Here is a 14,650-nt window from a genome sequence, read left to right on the forward strand (position 1 = left end):
TATGTGCGTCCCGCTGAAACAAAAGGCCACGGCCAGGCCTGTGTAAATATTGACCCCGGGGACGCACTAATTACGAGGCGCTGCAGCGGCCGCGGCGGGCGAGGTTGTACGTAACGCAAATTGCACCTATTATTTATGGACACCTAATTATAGGGCGTTACCCATCCATGCATGCAAATCCGACCAAGTTTAAATAAGTACACTAGTGACGCGACCCGGCTTCGGCAGCACTGTCACCAGAGACGGTACTTATCAAATCTCCTGCGACTAGCTCTCAGAAGGGACCATTTGTTTCGATTATAGTGATGGTAGTTACTATCGCAAAAATTCAAAAGTCTGTCTGTAGCTTTCCTAGATATATTATTGGTTACAAATAACTATAGTATAATTCTAAAATCTGTGGAGAAGGAATGCGAGTAGTACGGAAAACAAATTTCAATCTTGGTCTAGTAGTAGGAGAGTCGCCCCTCCTGGTCACACTGACCTGAGTTCGATCCATGTCGTGACCAATCGTTAGGTCGTTACAGGCTAATAGAATGGATAGATATAAAGCATACTACCTACTCCAGAAAAACCGAACACTAGCCTCCAACTATTACTGCATATTCGACAATCGTGTTGACATAAATGACTGTTATTACTCTAGCGGAAGATGTCTTGTATGGTTTGTTCACAAAAATAGGAAGAAGTGACTGGTGCTTATGTTGTTGTATTTATTTTTGTATAACAAGTTGCTTTCAAGTTTACTGTGCACTTTCATCGAACAGGTTATAGGTGCGGGAGTATGACGCAATAGATGACGTCACGCGCCGCACAACCAAAAATACAAATGGTGAAGGATCTGTTCATATAACTGTGGAAACGCAGGATTATACAACTGTTTTACTTTTAAAATATTGTGTATAACTTGTAACAGTCATGTAGTTTTGCATTTTAGCGTTCTGCAAGTGAATTGCAAAAATGGAATATTTATGAAGTCACGTGGTCAACTCGTATGCCAGTCGGGCCGTTTTTGTGAGGGTTATCAATTCGTAAACGACAAAGGTTTAAGTGTGAGACATCTTAGTAAAAGACCTAAGTTAGGTCACGAATAGTTAGGTTTCCAAATGAACCTGCTCTAGAATGGTACTTCCGCAATATAGGCAAGGTTTACGCCATCAAGCCACCTGTCCCTGTATTGCATTATATTATTTTTGCCAGCTGACTTTAGTTTACTTGACTGTAAAGTAGTAAACGTGGTTGAAGTTCTAAGCACATTATGTATGCAATTTACTTCTTTACGAGTAAGTATTAACTTTTTTCAAAATAAATAATTTTAATTTGGAGTTTAATACGTGACTTGTCTTTATTTTATTTTATTTTTTCAAAGTTTCCGAGCATTATACGATTGTTAACGTTCAACATTTTTTTAATAATTTTGAGTTCCATTCCAACCCATTTGTGTTTTGCGTGGGTTTTGGTTCTTAGAACCACATCTCAGCAACGCGAGCCTGAATTCTATCAATCGAATAGACCGAATGCGGTGTGCATTCTAAAATAGACATTACCTATCTTATTTCGTGTACCTATTAAGATTTCTTCCAGACAGCCCAAGCATAGGCCAGTAGCTTTAAGATAAATTGATCCGAGAAGCAACTGTTTAAAACTTCTTGGGTTGTCTAGAAGAAATAGCTCTCTAGAATTCCCGATCAATCAGAGCCTAACCCGGAACGTCAGAATAAGTTTACACGAGCAGACTCCTTAGCTTCTCAGGGGCAACTCTATTTCAACCAGGTATACCATGTAGTAACAATTGTAGGTTGACGAATGATGCGCCAGTTATTTTACGACTTTCCTGAACAGATTTTAGGTGCTTCATGACGTACCAGGGGTGCCATATTATAGGCATTCATGACGTGGATGTTAAGGAATAGTGACGTAACATGACGACGGTGGTTCCACGCGGCAAGTGGGTCGCGCGTTAATTCGGGCGGGGTCACCGGCCGCACGCACTAATTGTGTCGCACTGCACCGCACGCACACCACCCCGCTGGACCAACGTGCCCGACACTAGCCCCACACTACCGCGGGACTGCTGGGGTCAAACGCATAGGGGCATCTTAGTTGCACAACGGATATTGCACACGTGCGGAGCCTCACGTGAAAAAGGTTACCGGCGCCAGAAACCCTACTCTGCTTGAGAATTGTTGGCTCTACCTTTCTCTCACTCAACCTAGTAGGATGCTGTCATGAACGAATCCAATTGTACAATAAAATTCTTAATGCACTGCAGATTGGAACTCACAAATGCACGACAAGAATGTGAATGCCATCCTAAAATATTATTTTGAGACTACGAATATACCTACGACACCGCATTGCACCGCGTGCCAAGCACTTTTGCTACCAACTAGTGGTTTTTTTACAAGTCAGGCCGAAAATGCACTTCCCTGGTCTATTTATACACTTTTCTAAAACTTTCAGCAGCTACAAATACCAGACGCGTATTAAAACCCCATTTATAATGTCATCTTCAATTTAACATACTCCTAAAACACTTGTATTACAAAAATCCCTATATTACGCCTAACACTCAAGGGCGAACCTCAGTTGGCAACCGAAGTCACCTTGACCGTGGTCGTCGATTTTAATTAATTGATTCAGTAGCAGATACTCTCAGTGGATATCGTGATTTATGTACGCCAGTCTACAACACATGGCATTTAAGCGCACGAGATAAAAATACTACAGGCACTTTTATTATTTACTAACAATACGATAAAACAAATAAACGGGCAAATTCTTAAATCAACAAGTGCACTTTCGGCACGTGGCGCACACGAGGATCGCGCAACCAGGAATGAATTAGTTTTTGCTACAACACCGGCTGAATGAAATATTGCTTTTATTATTACAATAATATTTACATTGTCAGGTACTACTTGAATGAACGAGTTGAAAGCCCGCCAATCGGCTCATCGCGCTTTATCTGTATTTATCTTACATTTTGTTTTTTGAGATGAACTTTTCATTTTACTACTACTAACATTTCTACAATCTTTTTCGGAAGTATCTAACGTGAATTTACATTATTTTGAAACACAAGTTTCTCTAAATTCAAAATACCGTATTAATATTTAACTACATAATATTGTGAATATGAATGTTGATATAAATACACTTATTACTTATTGGCATTGTTTTTGATACGGCCGGCCGATATCTAATTGAAGTCATAACTATATTTTTTCGTTCATATTTGGTAAAATTTTGTAGGAAGTAGAAACGGCATCGTACATGTAATATCTTTATAACGCACTGCCTTAATGCATCCAAATGAAACCGTAAATAACTGCATATATCAAAGCTGCAAATTGCAATGAATAATCAAATGGCCGAAACTACTTAACTTTTGGATTTTATATGTAGATCTTATAAAATATTTATCCAAAGAAACCCGCGACTTTGCCCGCGGTAGTGCAAAATCTTGTATTTTGTCAACATTTTCTCACCCATTTTTTCTTTTATTCGGTTTAAGTGCATCTACTTGCAAGACAAATATTCAATTAAGTTGTCAAAATGTTAGGCAATGAATGTTTTATTATATTTATGAATATTTTTTGATTAAAATATGTTTTTATTATTGTTTTTTACATGATTCATTTAATTGTATCTAATTAAAGTTTAATACAGTTGTTTAATTGTGCGATTATGTGGCCGAAATGCGTATTTTCGGCGTTCGGCCGCAGCCCGCGCGGCGTGCTCCTGCGTGCTGCACTGGACCGCCGACACTTTTTACTGTCACCGAGATCGATAAATCTCGCCTTAGCGCGCTGCCACGGTCGACTTGCGCGAACGTTGACTTTCCACTATTCGTTAAGAGCGTTTACGTCTAGCGTGGCATGTCAAGTTTAGGTAATTTCGATGCTATTTTTATTCACACTAAAATAATTATGACTGTGTGCGTGTTCTCACGCTCTATAGTCAAACCAAAATACTTTGATCCACCATCGTAAAAGTGTGCCAGGCTGTCAAGTGACAGCCCAAAGAAACTATAAAATCTTCAAATCTTGCAACACCGACTCTATAATTACAAATAATGGTATACATTAGTCCTAATCAATAATAAATACGTAAATTCTTTATCAAATAGTAAATTATCAAAGGTTTTTTTTTTAATTTGTGATTTCTTATTGTAAAATGCTTAAATCTAAAAATTTTCTCAGATAACTATTTGCCCAAGGATCTATGCTATAGGATATAAATGTTTGTTAAATCGTTTTCACAGTATTTTTATAAAAATTTCAGCTTGTAAACTGACGCTAAAGTGGAAATTTACAAAACCTGTGTGGACTTATCTTGATATAATTCTTGAATACTCAACTAATCGCAATATTTTCTCAATTAACTATTTAGACGACGAAATTGCCTAACTATTTATGCCTATAACATATTTGTAGTATTACTGGTTAATGATTGTAACGAGTTGAAAAAGTACTGTTTTTGCGCCAAACGGCGTAAACGCTCTTAACGAAACAATTAGCTCAACAGTTATTTTGAAGCCGAATGTGTGTGGACTGTGGACGGTGAAACTGTGGCGAACCCCAATTTTTGTTACCCAACTCTCGAACCGGGTGCTCTTCGAACACTACTCGCGTAAGGCCGCGTGTATTTCTAATGTTCAGAGTTCAATGTACCGTGGAACAAGATCTATTTGGTGTTATTATTATTTTCAGATTCCGTTTTTGCAATGTGTTGGCTTGTGTAACCTGTTGAAATCACATTTTCAACCAAGTTTCAGTAATTAAGGGACGTTCTGACGTTGAACCGCTTATACCGACCCGATACACTGCTTGAAAAATCTAACCAATCGTTATATTGTTTTATATTATCAGTATTGAAGCATGAAAATTTTTTACGTGAGACTAAGTGACGCTACTGGAAACCGAAATAGTAAATATCGGTTGATTAACAATTTAAAGACACCCAGGTTTATAGATTGCGTGAAGACTGACGCTGGTAGATAAAGGCCCTCCTTTGCGGCTCGCGCGATAAAGAAAGCTAATTGCGAGCCAATCGCTTTATACGTGTTTGCAACTCAAAATCATACCAATTTTGCTATATGTAGTCTATTCATTGAAATTCGATGTAGGTATCTAGGTATATACGAGTATTCTTTAGAAAATAATTGTTTTTAGCAGCAATACGACAAGAAGGAGCAAAAGCCACAATAATTAAGATCAAATTTCCTAAAAAATAATCACGAAACATAATATTTATCGTGATAAGAGGAGACGAGGAGCCCATCGCTACATAGAGCGTATAGGAATAACATTTTGACGGATGAATTGCGAGCCAAAGTTGAGTGATCGCCTCCTCTGCTCACGAGCCAACAGTGAGTCAGTGAATGAAGTGTGCAACTCACCCGTTCTCGTCCTTGATCTTCTTCTTGCGGCCGCGCTTCTTGGGCTGCGCCAGCAGCAGCTGCTGGTGCGGCGCGTGCAGCAGGTGCGCGTGCGCGTCGTGCAGGTGCGGCGCGTGCGGCGCCATCATGGCGCACATGGCGTCCTCCTCCACGAAGGAGTAGGGGTCCTCGCACTCGCGCTTCACGCCGTTGTACATCTCCTCGTCGCGCTTGCCGTAGTGCTGCTGGTGGTGCTGGCTCATGTCGTACGGCGCCTCGGGCTCGCGCTTGAAGCCGTACGGCTCCGAGTACTTGGGGAAGGGGAAGTGGTGGTACGCGTCGGGGTGCGGCTGGTGCGGCTGGTGCTGCTGGTGCTGCGGGTGCTGCGGGTGCTGCTGGAGCGGCTGGTGCGGCTGGTGGTGCGGCACGTGCGGCAGGCTCGGGTGGTGCGCGGGGTGCGCGGGCGGCGGCTCGAAGTGCCGGTAGTCGGGCTCGGGCTCGGGGTAGGCGCGCAGCAGCGGCTCGTAGGGCGCGTCGTGCGCGTCGTGCGCGTCGTGCGCGTCGCGGGCGTCGTGCGGCTCGGGCGCGCCGGGCGGCGGCGCGTCGGGCGGGTCGGGCGCGGGCGGCGCGGGCGGCGAGGGCGGCGCGGGCGGCGCGGGGGAGCCCTCGGCGCTGGAGGGCTTGCGGCGCGCCGCCTCGCCGCTGTTGCTCGTCTCGTACCCGTCGTCCTGGTTCTCCGTCGGCTTCGGCTTCTCTTCGCCCTCCTCCCTGAAACGGCGACGGTGCGAGTTAGATAGGAATACTCAAAGGTGACCGGGAAGCCGTGTGGTGACGACAGAGTAGAATACATTTGTCACCAACCCCTACTCTTCCCGCGGGTGTCGTAAGAGGCGACTTAGGGACTACACATCAAACAGAGAATGGACAGCAGCGCTCTCTGAAAAACATCAATCTTTTAAACTGCGATCTCCAACCCGCCTGCCAAGCGTGGAGATTATGGCAAAACCCTCCACTATAGTTGAGGAGGCTCATAGTCCAGCAGTGGACTGTAAAGGGCTGTTGATGATGACCGGGAGGAACAGTACTACACGCTACAGTTCGACGGTTGAACGATTGTCATCTTACATCCGTGTGACAAGCAATAAAGATTTTAATTTGATTTCATTATGCAGCTGCATATAGATCCGTATCAACCGACTAATATCGATTAAATGGTGCTTTGTAATGCATAATTCAATCAAATTATGTTTAAATTAACATGTCATACGTATATTATGTGACTGAGATTGATTCGCCAATATATTCGGTCTTACTCGGTCTACTTAATAAAATCAATATAATTCATACTCAACAGAAAGGAATTAATAACAAACCACATGGTCAATTCTTTAATATTTATTTACATAACAGCGATAAGATAATAAAGTTAACTTTAATTTGTGTGTGAGGTTCAGGAAACATATTGTATAAAAAGCCGCTTAAAAACCTTAAACTGTAAATCAAATCCATAACATCAATCCTGCATACGTTTAACCTACGACTACGAGTGTCTCGATCATAAAAGTTTACACAAACACCGTATTGGGATTCCCCGAATTCGAAGGGTTGAGAGTCAGCGGGTCCACCCGCAACGCGAATTCCATATTTCCGTCTCTGCTTGTCGCTCTCGCTCACGTCAGCTACTCGGAACGCGCGAGAGAGACGGGTAGAGCCAAAAATACGGGCATCGTGGTGCCGGCAGACCCTCTGGTGTCAGCAGTTACGAGTGTTGTTCCATGAATAATTGATCCGACCAGCGCGGCCGCGAGACGATCGCATCAGCTGATCGGACCTATCTATTTTAAGCATTCATCGGACGCATTATGCTACATGTAATAAACATAAACGGCGCATTCAACGGCTCCATTCATAAAACTGCTCACTTGAATTATTGCCGACTATTATTGGACCCGATATAGTAAACAAGTAGTACGTTTATGAAACTATGTAAATAATGTCGCTTACCAGCACGTTATGGCAGTAATTACATATTGATGTTTGTTTTTATAATTCGCCAGTTAATTTAATTCCGCGGGATCGTTAGCCTAATGAACTCGTGGCATGCTAATCGTTTAATTGTGATGCTTCGATTTCATTTACGTTAACAATAAAAACGCCAGGTTAATTATGTGATTACGGCCCAGTATCTTTTTACGAGTTCTGGTTATTTGGCATTTTGGGCGCAGTGGGAAGCGAATACACAATACTGCGACATTGAACTTGAAGTTAACATGCGAACTTTGTGAAATTGTTTACGGATGCTTTATTGGACAAAAGTTTCGAGTGACACACATTGCTCTTGCCTTTTTCATACAATAAGGAGAAAATACACTATTGAGAAATATTCTCGTAACTACACAGACTTTTAGTTTCAGAGTTTAGTGAATAAATGTAAACGATGAAATGAACCATAGACATATCTGTTTCTTGTTTTGGAGCAAAATCTTTTTAAAGGGATAGACCAAACAATGGAACCAGACCTGTAGCAAATTCGAATCCTGCTGGGACAAAAACTAGTTTAATGAGCACGTGCAGTAACATGATTACTAATACATATATTATTATGATTTTTTTAGATAGTCAGAACAAACGGCAACTAAAGCATTGGCAATGGCAATCGCCCGTGTTGCCCGTCGTTTGAAAGTTAAGCTTTTTATATTACTTTTTGTTTCTACGTAATTGTTTGATTTCATAAGCTGTTTGTGAACTAAAGGAATTGTAATAAGAGCTTAGCTTCAAGAGTTTGCCGTAAGGTTTTTAATTGTTTTAAATCAACTTTTATATGTATTCTTTGCTTCCTCTTTAGCTAAAATTAACTCAATACTGATATTGAAAAGTGATTAACTCCAGAAAAAACTTGTTTTGAAATGATATCAGAGCGTTTAATCGCAAAACAGAGTTAAAAATCCATACACTATGAATAATGAACTGTGCTGAGTGAACTGTGACCTCTATCTACGAGTGTAAAAGTATGTCCATTGATTGACGTCGCCACTTCCACGCCCCAACTGGATTTTGCTATGCAACAGTGCTGTATCTATCTCCAAAAAGGCGTTTACCACAACTCTTTGTTCCTCTCTTCCACACTTAATTGGGAGCTGGCTGCGAAAAGCGTGTCCCGTATGACCTATACCAAAATTATCGATCTGGTTAGACGCCAACCGTGTTCCCGGGGGAGAGCGAGGCGTCCATGACCTGAACTATACAGCATCGTGCGTCCTTCGCTACGGCCGGGGCCCGGACGCAGCGGCGCTCACCCGGAGCTAGACTAATCCGACTGAACCGAACTCGTGGCAAACGACACAGGACTAGACACTTGTATGAAAAGCAAAAGGAATCTTACAACCAACCGTTATGAACATGAAACGAATTACCAACGATATTTACATTTAACGAAACAAACATACGCCAAAAGTCATCTATAGGTAAATAAACGACGCAGAATTTTGCAATTAGGCTTTCCAAATTCATTAGTTTTCCTGCGAACCAATTTAGTAGATGATGCAATACAAAGCACCCAAACCACAACATTGAAGATAACACTAGGACATGCATATTTTATTACCCGCTAAATGAAGCATCCTTTCAAGGCACTCGGGGACTGGCGATGCCTGCTATGCTTAACCTTGAGATGTATGTGCCTCATTACAGATGCAAATTATATTTATTTAGTAAATGGTGACTTTGTTTGTGGCCCGTAAAGACAAAGATACTATTCAAGGTCCCCAAGCGGTCATGTCATTTGTGCAATTGAAAAAAATACCCGATATCGTAATGGGACGTGTTACTGTAGCGGCGGAATGCGCTAAAGCGGTGGAATATTAATCAGCAACAGTAAAATGTTAATGTAACGTAAACAGTTAGGCGATTATGAAAGTTCTGAAACCACCCTGTCCAGAACATCGGCGATGAACCGCTACGCGTCCCGTTAGCTCTCGCCGGCTGGAGCTGCTCTGCCTACAGCACGCGGCGATGATCTCTTAACCCAAGCAATGATAAGTGAATTCTGACGCGAGCGCGAGTTTACAATTTAATCCGCTTGGAAATATTCTTAGTATATTCGAATAAAACGAAGATAGGTACGCAGTTGTTGAAGTAACACACACGTTACTTATCCTTTACCAGATGTCTATCTCTACTAAACCCAATCTCATACATGATAAGCGGTTTAGTTTCATAAACTAAAATACAAGATTGTGAAGCAATCGCATGATCTGACATGATATGAGCAACATTATAGGTAATAAATTAAAGAGTAGTCTAAGTGTTGGAGGTGCTTCGGCAAGGGCCAAGCGTAGCATATGCATGAGTCCCCTAACCCGCCAGTGTCCCCGCCGGGGTAAGGAACGCGGCTCTACGAGCTATGTAGGTACGGTAACACGATCCGGCGATCATGTAGGTCGTGAAAAAGTCCGCGCTGACGCCTCGGGATATTCGGTGCCGACTAGTTCTGTGCTAGACGCGATTTTCTTCCACCACCTCAAATTTCATATCTACATAAAACCGGTCTCACAACCTGCGGCGATAAAAAATACTAGATAAAACCTCATTTTCTATAGCGAAAAGCACCAGCTATCAATGAAATCAGCTGCCTTGTAAGGTCCTGCTTTAGTCGAAATAAACGAACGAAAAAGAGGAAACCGTAGAGCCGCGCATGTATGAACAATACCTGTACACACATTTAGATGCAATTTATAACTTGCACAAATAATCATACGGTCAAATGAAAGTTAAAATCGGATGCAATGGGTTCCGCAACACTACGGAATTGCGGCTACAAATGCAATTCAGTTTGCTACAAGTTCCTAGCTGATCCCCAAAAGTTACCTCTATTAACATAATAAGTGCTTCTTTATGTAAACAAACTACATGTTTAAACCAAATTAATTATGGTTATCTAGAGCTAGTAGACAGACGCATGTGATCATAAACGAGTTCCGTTTTTTTAGGTAAAAGTTGTAAATAGGAAATCATAAGCAAACACCAAAAATAGACAACTACCACAAGAAACTCACGCAGAGGTTAGAATGTGAACTATGACTGCAAAGTTTAGGTGTATGAGTATTAATTATGTATGCGCTTGCTTCGTTTCCGAAGGCTAAGGCGCGCGGTGCGATTTTTGCGTCTCAGAATGGTGTCAGACTTACAAGTGGACAGGATCTCACGAGGCCAATATCAATTATTGGTAATTGTGTCTAGTATCATTTTCTTTATGAATCACTAGCTGCACCAGCTACTCCGTTCGTCGTACCTACGCTTGAAACCGTTTTTCAGACATCGTTCAATCCACCCAGACCTCTCATGTGTACGTGACTAGTGACTACTCTAGTAGTCAGGTAACATTTTCAGGATAAAGATTAATATTATGTACTAAAAAAACAATTTAACAAAAATTTTACCCATGTTGAGTACGATACGAATTATAATTTTCATTATTTTCATGAATGAAAATTGAAAAGTGTGTCGTTGTGTTCACGATTTTTACAGACGGACAAAATTATTTTTCATCTGAATCTAAACAATTTAAGATATTTATAGTGTGCAAAACCTAATCTTTCTAGTGTGGTGTATGTGACGCGGTTTGTACCCGCAGCATGCCCCTATGAGCGCTGTGTTGTGGCTTCGCTGTAAATTAGAAGGTCTCGCGGTCGCCACGCCTCTGTTTTGCTAAAAATATTTAGAAACTTTAACGTGTAAGTATAGCTAGCTAGCTATGAAAACCTTTCGGTTTAAGTTGATAGAACAGTAAGAAACTAGTGTGGTGCAAAAATGACCCGATATCAAATCAGAACGTTTTAAACAAATATACGAAGCGAACAGCCACAAATACAATTGCATCTGGTTCTTTGTGAATTATCTTTCATTCCAAGGTCACTCTCGTATTGCGCCGTTCCCTGTTTTTAATGTCGTCTGATGTCAAATGGTGCAAGAGTGCAATGCAAGACGAGAGTCGTCGACCCAGTTGCCGTGATAACACGCGTGATATTGACTCGCCGATTAGTGGCGCGTTAGTCACGGCGCTTATCACACCTTATCACGAGCGGGCAGCTGCCGCGCGGTCCACTGCTGGAGCCTGCGTTTCTAAACGCTACAATGTTTAATCAAGAAGTGGCCACATCAATGCTTGCAATTCAAACAGAGATATATTCTCTGTTTGAATTGCAAGAGACACGTGGATCCAAGCTTTCCAACATGGGACATCGGATCTCCCTTCGTCATCGAAAAGTAGGCAAGAAACTGTCAATTTTAAGAATGTCAGACAGTTTGACGTGAGAGATATGAAAGAAAAACTAAATAACATGACAGATGACATGTGTCGCTTTTAGACTTACTTACTTTGCCTAGCGACCGTGTAGTGTAGGGTGGCAATAAGGTGCATCACCCAGAAGACATTTACTTTACAACAAATCAGCATAATCATGGACCTATAAAAAAAGTCGGACGGATTCTCATCAACAAAATACTGTGACATTAGGATACACCAGCTTGCCTGTACGTACAGGCCGGCACGCACACATTCACACCCTGTTACACCACTTCGAGTGCAAACTTCACACAGTTGACACATTTAAGCAGCGAAAAAACAACACGAATATGACATGTCTTGTGTGATGAAATTGTGTAAAAACCGTTCTGTTCGAACAAACAAAAATTAAGGAATCACATTTCACAGGCAAAATAATAATCCAATCACTTATTTCCCGACATTAAAATATTGAAATTAATTGAAATCAAACGTCATTCACTCGAAAAAATAATACGTCAAAGACCAGTGTTCTCAGTTATTTACGTGGGAAAATTACCCGAAATATGGGAAATTAATAATGATTTTAGGACTTTTTAGTTATTATTTTTGATTTTGATTTTTTTTTTGATTTTCTGTCTACATTTCCAAGTAACATCTGCCGATCTATGATTTTCTTAAAATAAATGGGTAAAATGTTTTGGCTAACATGGCATCCCTAAATTCACTCACACAATAGACAAACGCCAAAATTTTGCGTCACAGTTTTGTTGTAGCGCGAGTTCCGTCCGCCTTTTTTTATAGGTCCATGAGCATAATGAGACGAGCGAGACTGAAACCAATATAGCAAGTCTATAATAATAATATGATAGAGTCTACTATACTATAATTTTGCATCAATACGATTATGGAATCTTCAATAGTAAAGTGAGGATCAATACTTTTCTCAAATCTGTCGGATGAAGACACTACCTTTTTTTAATGACCTAAAATGGGATTTTTTCCTGTTAACTTCGGCCAGTGACCATTCAGGCGTTTTCAAGTATTAGACTTAACCCAATATTAAAATTATGCCTTTTTAACTAAGAAAATGTGTGTCATATCTTGTACTTCCGAGCGGTTCGCAGCGCGACCGGTTCATTAATACATGTCTCCTTGCTGCCCTTTGGCGACATGAAAATTCATGAAGCCTTCATTACGGCGTCTTTAGGTCCGGCGGCTGCTTTGATAGGTTTTGCAAGAGCACTATCGTGCGGTTTCATCATAGTCTCGAACATCCTTCACCGCAACTGGCGACATACACTGAACTGGATTTAACACGTCCGCTGTCCAATATAAAATAAGTAAAACATGTAAATGACTTTGCCCAACTCCATTTACCCGTGACGAATTGCTATCGATGATCTGAGTTGAGTGAATCGAGTGCCTTCTATTAAAAATATTCTCTTTAATAGTTCCAACTGTGCAAGTGCGCAAAGAGTCCCAAGTCAACAGAGAGACGAATCAGGACCGAGCCGCCCCTGGAGACGCATGATAAGGAGGGTCGACCTCAAATAAAATGGGAATGGGCCAGGCAAAGAAGAAGAAGAAAAGTCCCAACTGTTGTAGGATAAAACAACATGGACTGATTTGTAGATGCCCAGCAGCAGAAATAGAACAAAATAGACCCGTGGAAAGCAAACGTGTTAAAAGGCTCGGTTCCACGCGATTGGTTCACCGAAACTAAGCTTGCGGGGAGATGATTATATGTTAATTTCACTTACTCGTATGTAATAGATTTGCATTCTAATTCGAGTAATTGCGACTAATTGCCGCTTATCGTCGTAAACTAATCCATTAGCTGCATAAGCTTAATTTTAAATGAAGAGGAAAACTAGTTGTTAGGTAAGTAATGCCTATGTTCACTAGTTTGAATGGAAACAATTGGTTTTTGTAATTGATCTCTTGAACCAATTTAGATAGTATTCGTTTAATAGGCACGGTGGCCTTTTCCTAACACCTACTGATTAGTTATCGACAAATTGTGTCTTTTAAATTTAGTGGAAGCCTTGGATTAGGTATGATTAAAGGAAAATTTAGTTTGATTTTCTTGAATATCAGCAGAATGTAACAGCAATATAGATATATTTTTATCTAAATTTTATACTTGATCGTGTGTAAGATGAATTGTATATTAGTTACAATACTAGCCAACTAAACTTTCAAGTCCTTTGTAAATTGTTTACGAAACGTCTTTTTTGTGTTTCTGGTGGAACAAGCAGTGTTTATTATCAAGCTGAAGGAATTTACACGCTTAAGCGGAATTCTGAGCGCCGCATATCACCTTCAAACACTAACATATAATTAAAGTATATATGTTAGGGTTGCCAATGTTACGAGTTTCGTTGAAAAATTACAAGATTTATGTGCAAGTTAGACAATTCTTTAAATAGATGTATGTATTAAGGACAAAGACTCTATTAAATATAATTTCGATGCCGAGCTACGGCCTAAAATACGTGAAACATTGATCTAATTCAGGAAAACTCGGAGCGTGCTCATCGTCAGAAAACATCAACCACACTAGAATTAGGTAGTACTGGCCTGTATAACCGATATAGACTAGCTACGCATCTAGCTTGGCAACAATAGAATCGACCTTATCTGCAGGCAACACGGCCAAGTATCGCTCGAACGAGGAAAACCGAGGCAAGCCACACAAAGCACCCTGCGGAACGCCTCGTCCTGAAACCGAATGTACGGATATAAGGCCTTGTATACTCCAACTAAACGGCACAGCACCTAACCAACCTCTTTGCTATACCTATGTACACTTCGTATATAGCGACCATGCCAGCGAATTCTATTCATTAGCGTAGAAAGGTTAAAGCGAAGAAAGTCAAAAGATTTTGTGTTTGTAATCTACTAAGGAGCTACGGAAAAGAAATTGAATGTCTTTTACTATAACAGATAGTACACTACGAAACTAGATAAGAAAGTGATAA

General features: G+C 40.9%; 1 protein-coding gene across 1 annotated transcript in view; it reads right to left on the reverse strand.

Moving 5' to 3' along the window:
• Positions 1 to 14,650, reverse strand: part of LOC114365901 (Thymine DNA glycosylase) — a 68,007-nt gene that overhangs the window by 47,332 nt on the left and 6,025 nt on the right. Inside the window, exon 2 of the mRNA XM_028322607.1 lies at positions 5,405 to 6,151. Within this exon, the coding sequence (XP_028178408.1) occupies positions 5,405 to 6,151 (747 nt within the window). The remainder of the gene's footprint in view (positions 1 to 5,404; positions 6,152 to 14,650) is intronic.

Source organism: Ostrinia furnacalis, unplaced genomic scaffold (assembly GCF_004193835.3).
Source record: "Ostrinia furnacalis isolate ACB-3 unplaced genomic scaffold, ASM419383v2 OfSCF7680, whole genome shotgun sequence".
NCBI classification, from domain to species: domain Eukaryota; kingdom Metazoa; phylum Arthropoda; class Insecta; order Lepidoptera; family Crambidae; genus Ostrinia; species Ostrinia furnacalis.